Raw genomic sequence first — 17,787 nt, 5'->3', positions numbered from 1 at the left:
GACTCAAATTTAAAAAAGACACCTTAATGTGTATTTTTGTTCTTATTGTCTGAAAGATGACATGTTATGGAAGCAATATAGAAAAACAATTCTAAATTAACCAGTGCATTAAACAGAAACAGTGGCTGAAAAGTTAAAATAGATCAGTAGAATAAACTAAAAGAATACAATAAGGTAGAGAACAATAAATACAAAGGGATGATATTCAAAACTCAGTTTATTATGTTTTGTAATACTTTAATAAACAGTCCCTTTATTAACTGTACACTTAACTACAATAAAATAATTACATTAAATATGAAATTACAGCCATTGGACAACTGCATGAGAACATTCTATGAATTTAAACATGTTTTTATATATTAGTATTTAAATATCTAGAGGGCGACCAAAGGTTCAGGGTGTTTGCACTAAATGTGCACATAGAGCAGGAAATAACAGAAGGATGAGAGGTAAACCTTTTAAAATCATAAGGAAGGGAAATCATCAGCATGTATTTTAGGTTACCTGTAAACATGTGCTTTTTTTTAGAATAATATCGGCAGGTGAGTTGCTGTCAAGGCTTCTTGGGCGCACTGGGTGTGGAATTAGATATATTTCCATCTTAAATAAATCACAATTCTTTACTTTTGTTCACAATATTATAGGCCAATGCTCCTTCATGTCAAATTCTATTCATAACTTATATTGATTTATTTTTACAAGCCAATCTAAACATCCTCACTTCTAATACTCCCATCGCGATACATTTTTGGTCTCAAAACATTTCATAAAAACCCTCAGTGCTTTTCCTACAGATGCGTTTTGTTCCTAGCATCCCATTTTCTTCTACAGACTACATTCCTCCATTATTTATTGTGTGCAAAAAACAAATGATTAAATAAGTAATGTCCTTTATGTGGGCACATACAATACATCACTTTATTGTGTCACTTCTACCTTAGACTGACGCTAGTCACTACCAATGATATTTTCTGTAATATACATTTTTCATCTTGAGTTTTAAGTACGTCTGTGCAATTTTCTTTTGAAACATACTGTAGAAGCGCGTGCCATTTGGATACATTTTCTCTCTGAAATATGTAAATCTACCGTGGCCATGAGACTGGAGTATATACAATGCTATTAATATGCCCTATGTACAACCAGAACTGAGTCTCTATCTCTGTGATTGTACTTTAGCAAACAGAAACGTTGATGTTTCTCAGTAGGTCTGTCTACCGTTTATTCCTCTTCATCCTCAAGCCCAGATCTGGAAAAATCAACAGAACACAATCAGAATCCTCCCCAGAAATGTCACTACACATTGCAAAGCTGTCGGATCAGATAATATTAATAACGGACGTCTCATACCCGAAGAGTGTGGTCCCAGGAACCTGTGCAGAAGGACGTCCCATCCGGGGAAACACGCAGCGTACTGACGCGGTTCTCATGTCCGAACAGAATAGAGACCCGTGTTCCTTTGAGAACATCCCAAACATTTATGGTGTAGTCGTTATAGCCAGCGAACAGTAGCCGCCCTGAAAGAGTAAAGAATAAACATTAATCATTTTAACTCTAATAAACAAAATAAATCATTCTAAGCTGTTTGGTCGATGTTATGAAAGATATGGCACATAAAAGAAGAAATAAATTATATTTAACAATAGGAAACACGGTTCAAACTAGAAAACCAACAAAATAATTAAAAAAATTGAATTAATTATTATGAAGATGCCATTTATAGAAGTTACCACACTTAGCTCTTACTGAATATCTAATCTTATATAATATCACCAAACCAGTGTTTATATCTTACCACTGAGAGAGAAATCCACACTGGAGACCCCAAATATGATGCTGTCTTTGGAATAAATCGCCACTTCTCTGTCTGCCCTTAAGTCATACAGGCGGCACTGAAACAAAGGTCAATGTTTTAGTGTTAATAAGATCACTTCAAATGTTTTAAAGTGCACTTTGTGTGGTAAATATCTTATACTTACTGTAGCATCATCTGAGCCAGATGCAAATGCATCCCCACTGGGATAGTATCTATTCAAAAAGAAACAGAAACTTAAGACTAAATACTTCTGTTTTTATAAGATTTCAATTTAAATGACTTTTAGCGACTCCCAGTGGTGGTATGAATAATAATACTGTGTCTTAGAATGAATTAGCTAAAGCATACAATTTAAACCTAGATTGAAAAATGTTTTCTACAAACAAAAACATTGTATATCAGAGCAACTAAAAATACGTTATAAAAAATTGCTTTCTACACCTAAAAAGTACCTACCGCACACTATTTATGTCTGATTCATGAGTTTCAAAGGACTGAATACACTGTCCTGAGCGCATGTCCCACACATTGGCCTTCTTATCACAGCCCTGCAACAACAGAGAATAAAGCAGAATATGACCAACTATTTAAAATAATTCAGAAAAGTTGAAATAGTAAGTAGCTATAGTGAAGGGTTTTCTCACCCCTGAAACAAACGTGTTTCCAGTCTCGGAGGGAGCCAGGTCCAGACAGAGCACGTCTGCTGCGTGTCCATGGAAACTCTGCAACAGCTGACCACTCTCAACATCCCACAATGCACATGTCCCGTCCCCGCTGGACGTCAGGATCTTTAACATAAGCAGAAAATGAGGAGGAAGGAAACTGGTTACTCTAAAGATCAGTAAAAGTCTATGTGGGCTAGCAAAGTGTTATAAATGGATTGTATTTGTCGTGTTAAACATCATGTGACCAGGACATAAAACCAGGAGCTGCTGTGAATTATTAACTAAGTGGGGGAGCTTCATCCACTGGAATAGTGAAGGCAGTGATTTCTGATTAATTATGAGAGAAATAGGAAGGAAGAAAAGCAGCTGGTTTTGCAAGACATTTTAATTATCTTTGCAATTGATATTTCTATAAACATTTTAATTACTAGATGTGTTTTTGTGTTTGATGGATATTCTCACCTGCATGTCGGAGTTGGTGAAGCTGCAGGCTGACAGGTAGTTTGTGTGCATGGCCACCGACTTCTTCTTAGCAGCCAAGTTCTCATTCTTGTCCAGAGACAGAGGATACACTGAGCATTTATTATCCAGGCCCCTGCAAAAAGAAGATAACCCCATTCAAAAACAAAGGGAATCCAGACTGATGATAGTCACATTTGGATCATCACGGGTACAAAGGCACTCACCCACATGCTACAGCACAGCCGGAGGGGGCGTAGGCGCAGGCCATCACCCAGGTGCAGGGCATTGTCACAGCATGCTCCTAATAAATATCAAAAGACACAGCTGCATGAGTCGCGCCGGGACAGGCAGATGAATCAGATCAATTCAATCTAATTACAGCAGAACAGGAAGCTTTGGTTACACATTATTGTTGTTATAGGTTTTCCAGAAGCAAAAATGTAACATTAAATATAATTTACTATCACTATTACAGTACATTCCCGTTTTTAATGAATTTATAATTAACTTGATTTTCAAAGCTATTTATTTACACACACATATTCGTTAATATGTGCCTGTTGTCTTTTCAGATTTGCAGTTACTGGACAAAGTCACGTTAAATTAAATGTTTCTGTTGTTACATATATTTTACTTCCAAAGTTTTGTTGCATAATTTTTTTTCAAATAAATAGATAAAAAAATGATAAACAGTGTTTGACTTTGTGAAAATTATTTTCTTAAAAACCTCAACATTTTACTAAAAGGGTTCTGTAATAAAATATAGGTATGTTGAAAAATAGACATTACCTTATTGGTGGTGAAAGCATCCCAAACTATCACTTTCCCATCCTGCAAAGAGATTAGAACAAGATCGATATAAAACAAATGTACTGTAGGCCACATGCAATTCTAAGCCAGCTCTCAAATGAACTATTAGATATTGAAAATATGGACTAATCACTAAAGCATAAAAGTCAGCAGGAGCTTAAAGAGTGTTAGAGAGTGTGTTACCTGAGAGGAGCTCACGATCCTCCTCTTGTCCTTACACCAGTCCATACACAGGACTTTGTTTCCATGGCCCTTCAGAGTCCTCCGGGTCTTCATCACAAATTGACCCAGCCCCTCCACCTTCTCTGCCACCTGATGTACTGTAACACACACACACACACACACACACACACACACACACACACACACACACACACACACACACACACACACACACACACACACACACACACACACACACACACACACACACACAATGTACAGTACATTAAACATTGTTTACATCCTGGATTAATTTGTCCAGAAGCAAGAAGGATTAGGCCAACCATCAAGAGAGCAATATTTTCATCTTTGCATAATCATGTCCTCAAATAGCTCATGTGAGCATCTCATGAAGCAATAACAAGAGACTGTTCCTATGATTATTTCCTACAGCTTATTTTCCATTATGGCAAGCTGAGACATGATTGGTCAAAAAGCACAACATAGCAGTGGGCTGTGAAATGGGGAAGCAAACAAACAGCCTTCTCAGGTCCCCTGTCAAATATCTCAGGTACCGTCAAGCGTCAAGCCTACCAGGTCAATAACAATCAGACACATTAACGCCTCTGTCAAAGTGGGCGTAAACAAATCCATATAGAACATATTTGTGTCTAATAATGAATGTTGTTCTGTGATTCGTCCCGTCACACTGAGCGCAGCGGAGACTCGAGGCCTCTCCATTTTCAGCACTCACGCTCGACATCGTGCAGCTTCGCTCTCTCCTCCTCCAGCTTCGACTTCAGCGTCTCCGACTCCGTTTTCAGATGCACGAGAGTCTCGTTCAGCTGTACCTCCTGTGTCGCCATTTCAGGGATGAGAGGGGATCTCATATATTTCCTTTGTGCAGGCAGCGATCGGCAGCGAAAAGGCTTAAAGCAGAGCTAACAGCTGATGCTGCTGTCATGACGTCACAGGGAGAAGATGCTCCTCCGGTTTCCAGATGGAGGAGGAAGAGGAGGAGGAGGGTCCTGCATCCTGGTGATGCTGTTGCTGCATCCTCAGCAGCTCCACTACTCTGCCGCTGAATAATGCATTTAAATAGTTCCGACATGGAAAACCCAATACTGTTTGTTGCTGATTCAAAAATCACAGCAGCAGATAAATAAGGCAAATATGTTTATGGAATCAATTATGCAACAAACATGTTTTCATATTAAATAGATGTAACAAGAAATGTATCTTTAAAAATATATTATGTTATATACTCTTGTTTTAGTTAAATATTTAAAATCTTCCAACATGGAAAACTGAATACTGTTTGTCAGTGATGCAAAAACAAAGCAGCAGATACACTCCAGGTTTTTAACATATAAAACCATTTATTTTAATGGAAACATTTATTCAACATGTTTTAATAGCTGTTACACAAATCTTTAAAGAAATAGATTAACATTTTATGAAATTCTCTGTTTTGAATTAATTATTTAAATACTGTTTTATAGTTTCCACTTCCTTTTACACTTTAACAGCGCCTGAAAGCGCTGAGGTCATGTCCTTAGTTGGATCATATGTCAGTATGAGACTTCCTATATATTTCAATTTGGCTACTTTGGCTAACCTCATCAGAAAGACTCTAAGCAGCATTTAAACCTTTATGTTGGGAAAAGTATTATTAAAGGCTGCTTTTTCTAGATGTATTGAGCTGAATTCAGGTAACAGTGAAGTAACAGAGACAAGTACAAATCTTAACACTGAAGGAGATAAACCCAGGGAATGGCTGGGGGTTTTATTGAGAGAAGATTGAAACACCGAATCAATTAAAAAAAAACAAGAGTTGCTGGTTCATTTTCTGCAGGTTTAAGTTAATATGAGAATATATGGTTGCAGTTCGAACTAAATAAATGCTTGAAAATATAAGAATCTATAGAAAATATATTTCCTTATGGAGGTGATGTACTGCGAGACATGACTTCTATTACACCTATATACTGTTTATTTAAAGTGTTTACATATTTATATATACAATGACATACACAGCCATAGATTCCTGCACTATGAATCAGTCATGAGGAGTGAAAGGTCAGGATCTGTGTCAGATCCTGGAGAGGAAGCCCAGGTGGAGGCTGCTGGGGACCTGCAGCAGCTCCAGGGCCTGCGCGGACGGGCAGAAAGGAAACGTGACCTGGAAACGATAATCTGAGTCCAGCATCAGCTGCGTGGACCCGTCGCGATCTTGTAGTAACGACTGCAACAAGGAGCAGATAAGCATACTTAGTGAAGTACAAGTATGGCAAGTCTTTGAAGACATTACAATCTATTTCACATTTGAAAAACTTGCTAAATTGAAAATCACCAAATCAAGCTCACCTGAACTTTTCGGACAAATGACGACGTCACTCTTTTCTCAAAATCATCAATGGGGGTGTAGGAGTTCAGAATCTTGACAATCTGCACATTTGAATGAGAGTATTGTTTCAGTGTGAAGCTGGGTGTTGTTATATAACAGAAATACTGCAGGTGCGAAAATGAATGAAGTACCTGAACGGGGTTCAGTTCAGTGCATGTGCCGGTGATCTCCTTGGCGTCCTCGTCGGTGGACTTGTTGACCTGCAGCAGCCAGGCGGCCTGAGACAACGGCCTCAAAGTGTCCATCGCATTCGAGCTCTGCAGCTCCTTCTCCTTCAGCCATTCCTCCAGGTAACTGATGTTACACCTACACAAACAGAGAAGCTATGAAATAATATATTTTCTGTATTTTCTTAAAAAGGCATTTAACGGCTTTATTAGTACCTCTAAAGATAGACAGGCTGCTGGTCGAATTGAAACCTATATCAGTATTAGTACAAGGGACATCCTTCTACGCCAGGTGAGCTACTTGGCACCCACTATAACTATTTTGTATCAATGTAACAATACTATTTTATTATCAAAAAACAACCACACACCTGATTTGCATCCCCTTCCTGCAGGAGCACATGTCTTTGCGCAGCATGATGCTGTTGAGGGTGGTCGCTCCCACTTGGTAGAACATTTGTTTGACAGCCTGTTTGATGAGGCGCTGCTCCATGCCGTGCTGGCTCATGGTGGATTGGAAGACACTGAGCTGCTGAACGATGGAGGAGATGGTGTGTGTCTCTGAGTCCTCGTAGATGCTGTTCGAACGCTTTCTAAAACCCGTCGGCTTCATGCTGGAAATCCCTTGTAGACTCTCGTGCTCCAACATACCAGGGACTGTCAGGAGAAAGTAAAGCAGCACACTTAAGGTTGAATACGGTTCAAATGTGATAATGAGGAACTGATGAGGAAATACCAATTGCAGGAGAGAGGGTCTTCTCCATGATTGAGATGAACTGATGGTAGATTTGAATGGCCAGGTCGCTGAGAATCTGTCTGTGTTCAGACAAATCAAAGTTCTGCAGGCAGTGTTTGTTCTGGCGAGGAGTATTTTGTTTTAGGAACTCCTTTTTTAAAACCAGAAAGAAAAAAAGAGAAAGTGAAAATATAATTTCTACTGTACAAGATTTTGTTAACAGATACAGCAGCAACAACAACAACAACAACAACAGTGTAACCAGCGTGAGTTCGGTGAAGACAGACCTCCTCCCCGCTGTACTGCTTTAGACAGTTGAGCAGCTGATACGTGTTGGAGAGCCAAAAGGACAGCAACTCAAAGTCTTTGAGGTGACTCTGAAATGAAAAATTGTCCTTTCATTAATTTTCAAACAAATGATTTCTTTCTAAATGTGTAGCTGTTTATCCTTTGCACATTATCAATATCACAAAATGAATTAATAATAGTAAATGAAACAACTGCATACAATCAGGCTAACTAATCTTAGATAGGATTATTAATAACAGCATTTGGATCATAATCATTATTCGTTTAGCAAATCCACAGTCAAGATAAAGGCTAATGACATGAAACTCAATCTCACCATGATGACTTTTTTGACAGCACCGATGACTCCATTCATGAGAGTCTTGAGTTTGACTTCATCGTTGAGGTAGTCGGTGTGGCGCACGCACATGAAGAGGATGTAAGCCGGCAGCCCGGGGATCATGTTGACCACCACACCTTTGGGCTTCAGATCTATGAGTAGAATGTATCAAGTTTGCTGTAGTTCAAATGTATTCCTGCTCTATTAGCATTAGTAGGGCAGACACAGTCACGAAATGAATGTAGAATAATGCAGAGGACGAATACCCAGAATGATGTTTTGAATGAGTCTGGATTCATCCTCTCTCTTGTACTCCAACATGCCGAGGAAGTCTTTGGGGATTGCAGGCGCAGACGTTTGCTTTGCTGTGTGACAACCATAACAGAGATGAATATGGAGGAGGTGAATTCATTGTATGAAACGTTAGCACAAGCCACAATGCTACCTCTCTGTGATGTTTCAAGGCTTTTCATTTGCTTCTGTAGCTTCTTTATTAATCTGTCTTTCTGGTCGAGCTGCTCCTCAAAGTCCTGAAAAGAAAAGCAGGATGTGTTTAAAGTGTTTCGTTCATACAAGACATTCGGACACTTGCATTGTATCACACACACCATATTGTCAGCGGTTAACTGTGAAGTCTCCTGTCTCAGTTTGCTCTTGGCCTCGCTCTCCATCTGCAGCTGTCTCTTCAAGTGATCGTTCTCCTCTCCCAGCTCCTCCACTCTGCCTTCGAGCTCCCTCTTCAACTCCTCCAGCTCTTCACTTTTCTCCTCAAAGTGCCTAACGAGCAACAAAATCAGGCCGACTCAGAAATTACCATCACTTCTATAATCAAGAAACCGACATTGGTTTCTTGATTATATCCCAAAGACGACCATCCCTTGTTTGACTGTTTCTATACACCGATTGAATGTATATGTATAGATGTGTATGTATGGTCACATGTATGTATGTGTGTATGTGTATTGAATGTATGCATATGTACATGTGTAGACATTTGCTATTTCAAACAACCCCTGTGTACTTTTTCGTTTTTATTTTACTTTGACTAATTTTGTTTGCTATTTCATTTGTCACTTTCGGGTCTCTAAAAATATATGATTTGAAAAACTGTACTTGTATTATAATGTGACCCCAAATAAATAAAGAATAATAAACCGACATCAATCCAAGTATCTTACCTCCGTTGTGAGCTCTCTTCTTGAATCTTCTTTTGAAGCACGTTTGTGATCTCCTCAGTTTTGTCTTTCAGAGTACATAAAAAAAACATTAACAAAAGAACAAGGAATGTGCAAAAGAGCTTCAAAGGAAACGGATGTACCTGTTAGTTCTCTGCTCTGCTCCTCTACATGGGCCTCCAAATCTTGTTTTTGTCTCTGAAGCTCTAAAGCCTGAACTTTCAGCTCCGGGATAACCTGTGGATCACGTTAAATAAGAGAAAAAGCACAAATGACAGCATGTTCCGAACCACATCTATACCAAGAAAGTAAATGTGGCCAAGAAGTTAATTACGCACTGAGTTCTCGCTGCTGAGCCTGGACACTTCTTGGCGAATGTTCTCGTTGACATTACTTTTCTCCTGGAACAGGTTTTGCAACTTGCTGTTCTCATTTTCAAGGTGGTCCACTTTCAATTTAAAGCCTTCCACTTGGGTCTCATAGCCCTCCTTCTGCTCCCTCTGGTGGTTTTCCAGGATTCTGCCACAAAAGGTGAAACCATGTCAAACAGGATCAAAGGTAAACAAGTCTATCACACAGGCACAAAACTGTTTATACAGACATAAAGTGAGAGGATTGCTACAGTCGTCAGTCAATATAGACCTGGTCGCTTTCTGTAGACCATCAAAGGCTGCCAGCAAATCTTCAACTTCACAGTTCTTCTCAGAGTCGTCTGGAGTTAGCCTTCAGAGAAATAATGTGTGAGATTAAAATCCTAAATGAGCTATGGAACAACTGTGTGAAATAAAAACCTCAAATATTTGGATTACCCCAAAAGACCGCTCTCTTCAACGACACCACCAAGAAGTTGTCTCGTGATATCGTTCATTTTAGCTGCAAAGAGATATTTAGGGATCATCATCAGTTTGTAGTTATGTGTAATACTGTAGGTATTCTTTTCATAACTGAAGGTATGTACCTCTGGCTTGTTCTGACTGCTCTCTCATCTTCCGGTCCATGTTATTTCTCTGGTTCTGCAGGTTGTTGAGATCCTTCCGTAGCTCGGGAATGATTTTGACATGTTTGGTGAGTTGGATGACCTGCTCCTGTAGTTCAGCGTTCACCTGGTCCCCCTCCTCGATCTTTCTCTGCAGGCTGACTCTCTCCTCTTTCAATCTCTTAATCCCCTCTTTCAGAGTTTCCACCTCCTTCTCGTGGTCAATCCTCTGGATCTCAATGTTGTTCTCTGCAATTCTGCTAACAATCAACTCATCACCCAACGTATTCAATGTAACCACGGAGCCACAATGTGCTTTTGCTAAACAAATATTTGATCAGTGCTGTAGAAAAGATGCATTCATGACTCACTTTCTAAACCTTGCTTCATGTTCTTTCTCTTCCTGAAGATTCGTCTTCATATGGTCAAAGCTCTCTGTTAGAGTGTTGAACTAGTTACACATGTGGTACGAACTACAATAAGAATAGCATGTATAAGAATCATGACTCCTTTTACCTTTGGCTTCTTTGGACGAAGCGTCAAACTTTTTCTCCAAGTTCTGCTTTTCAAGTTTGAGTGCATCTATTTCCTTCTGAAGCTGTGTTGTTATCTGCTGATAGAATACAACTGCTTTAAAAGGGCTCCTGAAGTACACTTCATAACCAAACAGAATGCTGCAAATACACCAACTACTGTATTCGATTCCAAGCATCAACTTCATGACTAACCTGGCTAGCATCTTCTTTCACTTTCTTCTCTCTGGCCTCCAAAGACACTTTCTGGTTGGTTGATTTTTCCAGTTGTGCCTCCAGACCCTGCAGCCTGTCCACGGTGTGAGAGTGGGAGTTGGCCAAGCTGGAGAGTCTTTCCATCAGTCCACGGTTCTCTTTGTTCTGTACGGAGACAATTATTTAGATATATCCTCGTCATAAAAGCCACATCTGATAATGATAATAACCTTGGAAGCATCTCTACCTGCTCTTCAATCTTCTTCCTGAGCTGCTGCACCCTGAAGGAGAGCTGGACGTTGATCACCAGCCGACGCATGGTCTGAAAACGCCGCCGTGCCAGCCATGCTCGGGCATACTTCTGTAAAATCAGGGCTTTCTGCTCCTCCACCATCTGAGGAGAGAGTTAGCAGGGCATGAATCCCATGTGGTTACACTTGGTAATGTCACCATATCAAATAAATTATTAATCAACCTCTCTCTGACCTTTTTGTAGAGTTTACGGGCAATCCGGCCTCGTGTGAAGGACTGGATGGTGACGGTGGCCACACGGACTAAATGGAAGATCTGTCTCATGCGGTAACCTCTCCAGCACCTCTGGATCACCAGCGCTGCCCAGCCCTGCTTCAGAGCCGCAGCAGTCACTGTTTTACTGCAAAAACAAGTGGACGTTCATGTCATAAACCTGACATACACAACAGGAAGGCATGCAGGAAGAAATAACTGTAGCCCTCTAACCGGATTGTCTTTGTTCCCCGGATGTACTGTTGCAGGATGATGGCCGCCTCTCTCATGCGCAGGAACTTCCTCCTCTTGCTCCACCCGCGGACGTGTTTCTGCAGGGTCACACAGGCTCCTCTCAGCCGGTCCAGACGCAGCTTCTCCAGATAAGCTACCTGACCAGCCCGGAAGAAGATCTTTGTCCGACCAAACTTGTACTGGTTGGAGTCCTAGAGATCAAACCACAACAGCTATAAACAAACAAGCAGTGCCCAGTATTGCATGAGAACGATGCATTTAAATTAAAAGTTTGTTTAATGTGGGATGGATCAGTTTGTTTGTGTTATTCTGTGACTTATAATATAAACGAGATATGAACAAGCTAAGCAACAGAGGCAGCGATAGACCAGCATCCCCTGTGGTCTGCATGGTATAATAACAGTTTTTTCACAATGGATTCTGCTGGCAAGGGGAGTTGATTATATAACGGTGGCAGTTTCCCGTCTGCTCCCTCCCGTTGATAGCATTACATTGTTTCTGTCAGGGTTGAGTGAAGCAGGCAGGACCCAAATGCAGATTTCAAAGAAAAATACCTTTATTCCAAGGCCAAAATGTCAAAGACAGAACTCTACCCAGTGAACACAGTCCAACAACAACAAGGAACTCACAAAGACTAACAGAAAACACAGAACCTAAATGCACACAGGACTAATCAAACAACACCAGGTGAACACAATCAGGTAATCAGGTAGGAGGGAAAACAGACAGAAAGCAACAGGCAACACAGGGGGTGAACACTTTTCAAAATAAAACAGGAAACCAAAGACAGAAAAAGACAAGACAAAACGCAACACAGACAGATCGTGACAGTTTTACTTCCTTGACGATACTCTTGCCTGTTCCTCTTGACTGTGCATAAGTACCTCATACCGCCCCACTTCAAATATAGCAAAAATAACACTTAAAAAGAGGCGTCTAACCTGAATCAACCTCTGCAGCACGTTCTTGCAGGTCTGTTTCTTGTCACTGAGGTCTCCTTCCTGATGTGACATTAGGATACTGTATCGGCTGTAGAACTCAATGTATGTCCACCTGCAGACAAAAAACATGTTTGCCTTTAAAAACATGAGCATTTGGACTTATTTTTGGGAGTCTCATATAATTGAGAGTCACCTGGAGGGATAGCTCTGTGCACTAATACGAATAGTTTCCAGGACTCCACAGGCTCGCAGCTGCTGCACCACCCTCCTGGAGTCATATCTGGAAAAACAAGCAAACACACGCTTACACCTCAGACACAAACGTGCACAACGATTTAGGAGAACACACAGTGGATGGTGTCAAACACAGTTTAACCAGCACTCACTCAAATGGGAGCTTTTCGTCATTGGGCTTAATGCAGCGCACATAATGAGGGGTGGTAGCATTCAGTGTTTCCATCAGTAAAGAGAGGGAGCTGCAGAACTATATCAAGGAGAGAAAGGAAACAATGACCTTGGTAAATACAGATTATTATGGAAACTTCACCGAGGGAGTTTAATCTCCAGTGAGCAGCAACAGTAGGTAAACATGTTCACCTTATCTCCCACTGAGGCTCTCTGCTGTTTATTGGCTGGTTTCACTCCGGGTCTGGCGGGCCTCACTTTGACAACTTTAGTGGTCACAGGTTTTTGCTTCTCCTCTTGGAAAAAGTTGGCCACAAAAGGAAACTGAACGAAGTAGAAATGCGATACAGTTAGAAAAAGAAAGCTGCATTGGTTGGCAATCATGACACAGATGACAAGCTAAAATAAAACAGGGCCTTTGATTACCTCACTGACTCTCAAAATGTCCACCAGTTCCTCATAGAGAGTGTCTCTGTTCTTTTCTAGAAAGCCTCTGCATTGATATTCCACCTGTTAATGTTCAAACACAGAGATACAAATCAATCAGGAATCCAAGAGGCTTATTAATGTATAACAGAAGAAGTAACTTTGTTGCTAAATCATGCGTGAAACGGGTTCCTAAGGAATATTGGGCTGGACCTTGTCAGCAAAGTGTTGAATCACAAACGCCTCATTTGATAACCTGGGCTTCTCAAACAGAGGGTTGTCATCGAGATATTTGAAGAGCTTTTGCAGCCAGCTTCGATCCGTGCCCTGAGGAAACTGTGGAATCAAATGAAATATGTCAAGGATGCAGAACAAAACAAACATTAATAGTTAAAGTTCTCATCACATCCATTCAATTACCAAACATTCTTCATCAAGCAAGTCCAGGATCCCCATCTTTGCTTCAATCAGGTCAATGACCGGCTGGTTGTCATAGAAATCTATCAACGTCCATGGGATGTCCTCTTTCATGTACTCCTCTTGCTCCAGCTTGAACACGTGCTGATTGAAATGAATAAAGACAAGAGAATGACCCTCTGAGTGGATAATGGTTTGTATGCAGTGTTTTGCAATGATTTGGGATGAGTGTGAAGTTTACCAAGTTAAACTGCTGCTGAAGCTTCTCATTTGCATAGTTGATACAAAACTGTTCAAAGCTGTTGGTGTCAAATGTTTCAAACCTGAGGGCAGAGAAAAATCAAAAATAGCAACTAAAGTGACCTGAATCATCAAGCAGCTGAAAAAAAAAAGTGATGTATCTGAAGTACCCATAAATGTCCAGAACACCAATGAAAGCGTGTTGCTTTCCTGGAACCTGCAGTGCTGTGTTTATCTTGTTGATGATGCAGTCAAACAGGTGGGCATAGATCTGCTTGGCTAGGGCATCTCTGGCGTTTACTGCCCGCTCTCTGGGCACCGGCTTCACCACCGTCTCCGCCACTAGAACAATCCTCCGGTGGCACAGCCAGCGAGCCAAACACTCTGCACTCACACCCAGCAACTCACAGAAGACTGCCAGGTGTGGATCGCTGGGCTGGAAGATATGGAAACCATATTTTAAGATCTCACCTCATAAACAAAATGCATAGCTGAAGAAGTTGGGACTCACTGGAACTGATGATTTTCCATCTCCAGAGTTTTTGATTTCCAAATTCCCCAAATGCAGAACTGCTGCCAACACTTTGAACACATCTGACTGAAAGTCCTCCATCAATCCTGGAGAGGCAGAGAGAGAGCAAGGTTACATTAAGCCACACTTAAAGCCAGATACAGTCTGACAGATTACGTGTTTTTTTTACCCAGGAGTGAGAAGGTCCGCCGAGTCTCCTCCATGTCTTTCCCATCATCCACACCTTCAATAGTGATCTCACCGCCCATGCAGGTGTACGCAAACTCATCTGCACTCACTGATGACAGGAATATATGATCATCTCATCATACAATCTTATAATACAGTTATACAATGAAAATGTGTAAGATTGGACTGTAGAATAAACCCTCAGGACAGACACTCACACAGTTTTAGATTCTTGAACTCAGGCAGGTGAGCACAGGAACACATCTGGTAGAAGATGTGATAGTTTCGCTCGTTGTCTGCCTGAATAACAAAAGGTACTATTGTTATGGATCGGATATATACTATAAAGAATGTGCCAACAACATCTTTCATCTTATACACTACCTGAAAAACGACTCTGGATTTCTCTAAGAGATAGGTCCTCATGTTCGCTCCAATGATCCGGTACCGCCTGTCAAAGCCGATCTCTGTGTATTTCCCAAAACGGCTGCTGTTGTCATTCCTGGTGGTCTTTGCATTTCCTATTGCCTGAGAGAAAATCCCCTCAGGTCATCATTTCTCTTTTGAAGTTCTCACAAGGATATCAATTATCTTAAATCTAGCTCACCACAAGTTGTCTTAAAAAGTAATTGAGTGCTACATATACGTTTTTCGTTGTCAGAGTACTGAAACATTGTCCATTTATCAACCTTTCCCAACTTAATAAGCTATTGTTAGCTCTGTTCAAATACAAAATAAATAATGCCATTTTTTAAAGCACTATGAGCTGTACTTTTAGTATAAAAAGTTCTGTACATATAACAGTCATTACTATTGTTTATTGGAGATTTTACTAAAACATACCTCTGTTATCGGATTGGATGCCAGAACTTTGTCTTCAACTCGAGTCTGACTTCCAGATTTGCTTACAACAGCAAAGTACCTCATAGCGTACCGAGCAGACACTGTTTTCCCGGCTCCAGATTCACCACTGACGATGATGGACTGGTTCTTATGGTTTCTGATAATAAAAAAACATATATACAACTATAACTAGACTGTATATCCTACTTTATGATCAAACCAGCTTTTATTTACCTGGCCATCTGTTTGTATGCTTCCTCTGCCACTGCAAATATGTGAGGGTCCATGTCTCCCATGTTCTGGCCTGAGTAGGCATGAATGATTGCATCTCCATAGATATGAAGCTGTTTGTAAGGATTTACAGCTACCAGTATAATACCTGAAAATGAGGAAACAGTAAACTGAGCCAGGATCACACACACTGTAGTGCTTATATAAAGTGTGCCAGTGAAAGGAGACAGTACCACAGTAGGTGTAGATGATTTTGGACTCCACAAAGCGCACTTTAAGGTTGTGCAGGACTGCAGGTTCATGCAGGTAGCTGAGAGCCGTGAGGTCGTTCTCCCCCACCAAGATGTCCGGGTTGCGAAGAGGAGGGAGTTGTGGTTTTGCCGGGTCAACAGGGTAGTGGTTCTCCTGTACAGAGATTATGTAAAGTCATCTGTCACTTCCCACCATCATAAATCCATTGCAGTTGCATGTGTATGTTTTATTAGTCACGTTTTACTTACAGTGCCATCTTCAAGCTGCAAGTCAAGAACATTATCTCCAAGATGAAAGTCTTTCAGAATCTCAGCTGATCTCCACACATGACCTGCGTCTGGTATCCACACTCTGTTGTACTGGAAAGTTTTAAAAGTTACAATTTAAACATATATTAATGTTTACAATAGTTGTTAAAACAAATAACACTGTAAATGTAATGATGTAGTTATCATTCATACATTCAGTACAGTTTTATTAACAAGTAATAAAGATATAGGTGACATTTAAAAAGTTAAGTAAAACAGTTATATGAGAATATAAATCCAGCTTCCTCATAGTTATGTCTCTGCAACCTGCCAGAGCCCTGAGAAAGTTTCCATATGTTTTTGTGAAACTACATTAAGGTATTATTTTCTCTATAGTATCACAGATATGTAATTTTTCTCTTACCTCGGTGTAGAGTTCCAACAGAGCCATGTTTAATCATTATTGTCTTAGCCTCTTTTGTCAGTATATTTAATTATCAGCTGCTGTATCATTGTGCTTTCCAGGTTACCAACGAACTCCCTCCCTCCCCCTCACAAGTTCACAACTATGCGAGAATCACCAGAGTCAAGAGAGATATATTTACTTAGCTTATCCGGTTGTAACTTTCAAAATAATGCTCAGTGAACTAATCCAAAATATCTTTTTGAAATTCAGTATAAATTGTATTTCACTATTAAGGCATACTTTGTTTTAAATGGCAAAAACATTTATGGCTGTCTGACAGGTTCAATTCTATGTAGGCTATGTGTATTTGTAATATTGGGTATTTTTTGCATTTACTTTGGAATTAAAGTCTGACTCAACTATGATGTTCAAACATTTATCATTTATTCCCATTCACTTTATTAAACTGATCTGTAAAAATGTGTTTGGAAGACACATTTGAGGAGTTACAAGGAGAAGAAATGTATATGTTAGACATTTATATTTAACACTTTTTTCATTACTCTTTTGTTTTTCTGTAAAATAATGGATACCCTCATCTATCTGGACCTCTGAAAGTAGACATTGCTTCATTTTGAGAGGTAAAAAGTGAACATTATTGAGGCTGCTATAACATTAATAATCTCAAAGTTACAAACCTGATGCTTTTATTTTTGAAGGCCTCGTCCCTCCTGCTGCAGTTGTTTCTCTTCCTGTTTGACAGTCGCTCACCTGCTGCGGACTTTGACTGAAGACTCCGCCCGCTCGTCTTGTGACAGCGGCTGACAGAGTGGGAGTGTTCCTTCAAGGATTCTGACAACAATAGAAACCGGATGCTGATCCTCTGTCAGCTCACCATGAGGATGCACTTCAGCCACTGCTTGACCACAAGGACTTGAGCAAAGAATGGAAAATATGACATGATTATGATACGAGTTTTACAATATCACTGCACTTGTTGAGGAAACAGTGGGAATGCCAGGGTTGTAACTTCTACAAGGAAACACATTCCTGGTGTGCACAGTCTGAAGCTTTTAAAAGATGGATTAATCAGTTACGAACTTTTAGGTATTCACAAACACAGAGCAATGATGAACAAGGAAAAAATGACATGCTCTTGCTGCATGTACGGTCCAGATATCACT

The 17,787-nt window shown here is 40.3% G+C and overlaps 2 protein-coding genes across 5 annotated transcripts; both read right to left on the bottom strand.

The window, feature by feature from the left end:
• Nucleotides 1–199: 199 nt before the first annotated feature.
• gnb5a (guanine nucleotide binding protein (G protein), beta 5a) lies at nucleotides 200–4,930 on the bottom strand. The gene is made up of 11 exons (XM_079684657.1): nucleotides 4,673–4,930; nucleotides 3,940–4,076; nucleotides 3,736–3,777; nucleotides 3,171–3,247; nucleotides 2,947–3,079; nucleotides 2,464–2,607; nucleotides 2,276–2,367; nucleotides 1,983–2,031; nucleotides 1,799–1,895; nucleotides 1,354–1,520; nucleotides 200–1,252 (listed from the first exon to the last, which is right to left on the bottom strand). Exons 1-11 carry the CDS (start codon nucleotides 4,806–4,808, stop codon nucleotides 1,241–1,243), a joined length of 1,086 nt encoding a protein of 361 aa, XP_079540783.1. The 5' UTR covers nucleotides 4,809–4,930; the 3' UTR covers nucleotides 200–1,240.
• Nucleotides 4,931–5,689: 759 nt separating this feature from the next.
• Nucleotides 5,690–16,753, bottom strand: myo5c (myosin VC). 4 transcript variants are annotated; one of them, XM_079684123.1, is made up of 40 exons: nucleotides 16,622–16,753; nucleotides 16,198–16,308; nucleotides 15,931–16,102; nucleotides 15,701–15,845; nucleotides 15,467–15,623; nucleotides 15,008–15,151; nucleotides 14,842–14,923; nucleotides 14,625–14,732; nucleotides 14,435–14,541; nucleotides 14,094–14,359; nucleotides 13,925–14,006; nucleotides 13,687–13,827; nucleotides 13,480–13,602; nucleotides 13,267–13,350; nucleotides 13,033–13,164; nucleotides 12,822–12,919; nucleotides 12,629–12,715; nucleotides 12,436–12,547; nucleotides 11,474–11,685; nucleotides 11,222–11,387; nucleotides 10,983–11,129; nucleotides 10,736–10,900; nucleotides 10,524–10,620; nucleotides 10,379–10,442; nucleotides 9,990–10,264; nucleotides 9,841–9,904; nucleotides 9,674–9,754; nucleotides 9,370–9,550; nucleotides 9,175–9,268; nucleotides 9,035–9,098; nucleotides 8,465–8,633; nucleotides 8,302–8,386; nucleotides 8,123–8,221; nucleotides 7,854–8,008; nucleotides 7,516–7,605; nucleotides 7,229–7,379; nucleotides 6,864–7,149; nucleotides 6,457–6,631; nucleotides 6,286–6,366; nucleotides 5,690–6,163 (listed from the first exon to the last, which is right to left on the bottom strand). In XM_079684123.1, exons 1-40 carry the CDS (start codon nucleotides 16,646–16,648, stop codon nucleotides 6,011–6,013), a joined length of 5,232 nt encoding a protein of 1,743 aa, XP_079540249.1. In that variant the 5' UTR covers nucleotides 16,649–16,753; the 3' UTR covers nucleotides 5,690–6,010. The 4 variants fall into 4 exon arrangements, with proteins under 4 accessions (XP_079540249.1, XP_079540250.1, XP_079540247.1 ...); XM_079684124.1 differs by having other exon boundaries at nucleotides 10,524–10,617; XM_079684121.1 differs by having other exon boundaries at nucleotides 6,286–6,631.
• Nucleotides 16,754–17,787: the final 1,034 nt, after the last annotated feature.

The sequence above is a fragment of the Notothenia rossii genome (genome assembly GCF_949606895.1).
Source record: "Notothenia rossii genome assembly, chromosome: 5".
NCBI classification, from domain to species: Eukaryota; Metazoa; Chordata; class Actinopteri; order Perciformes; family Nototheniidae; genus Notothenia; species Notothenia rossii.
The sequence above is the reverse complement of the archived record's forward strand: the minus strand, read 5'-3'. Positions and strand labels throughout refer to the sequence as shown.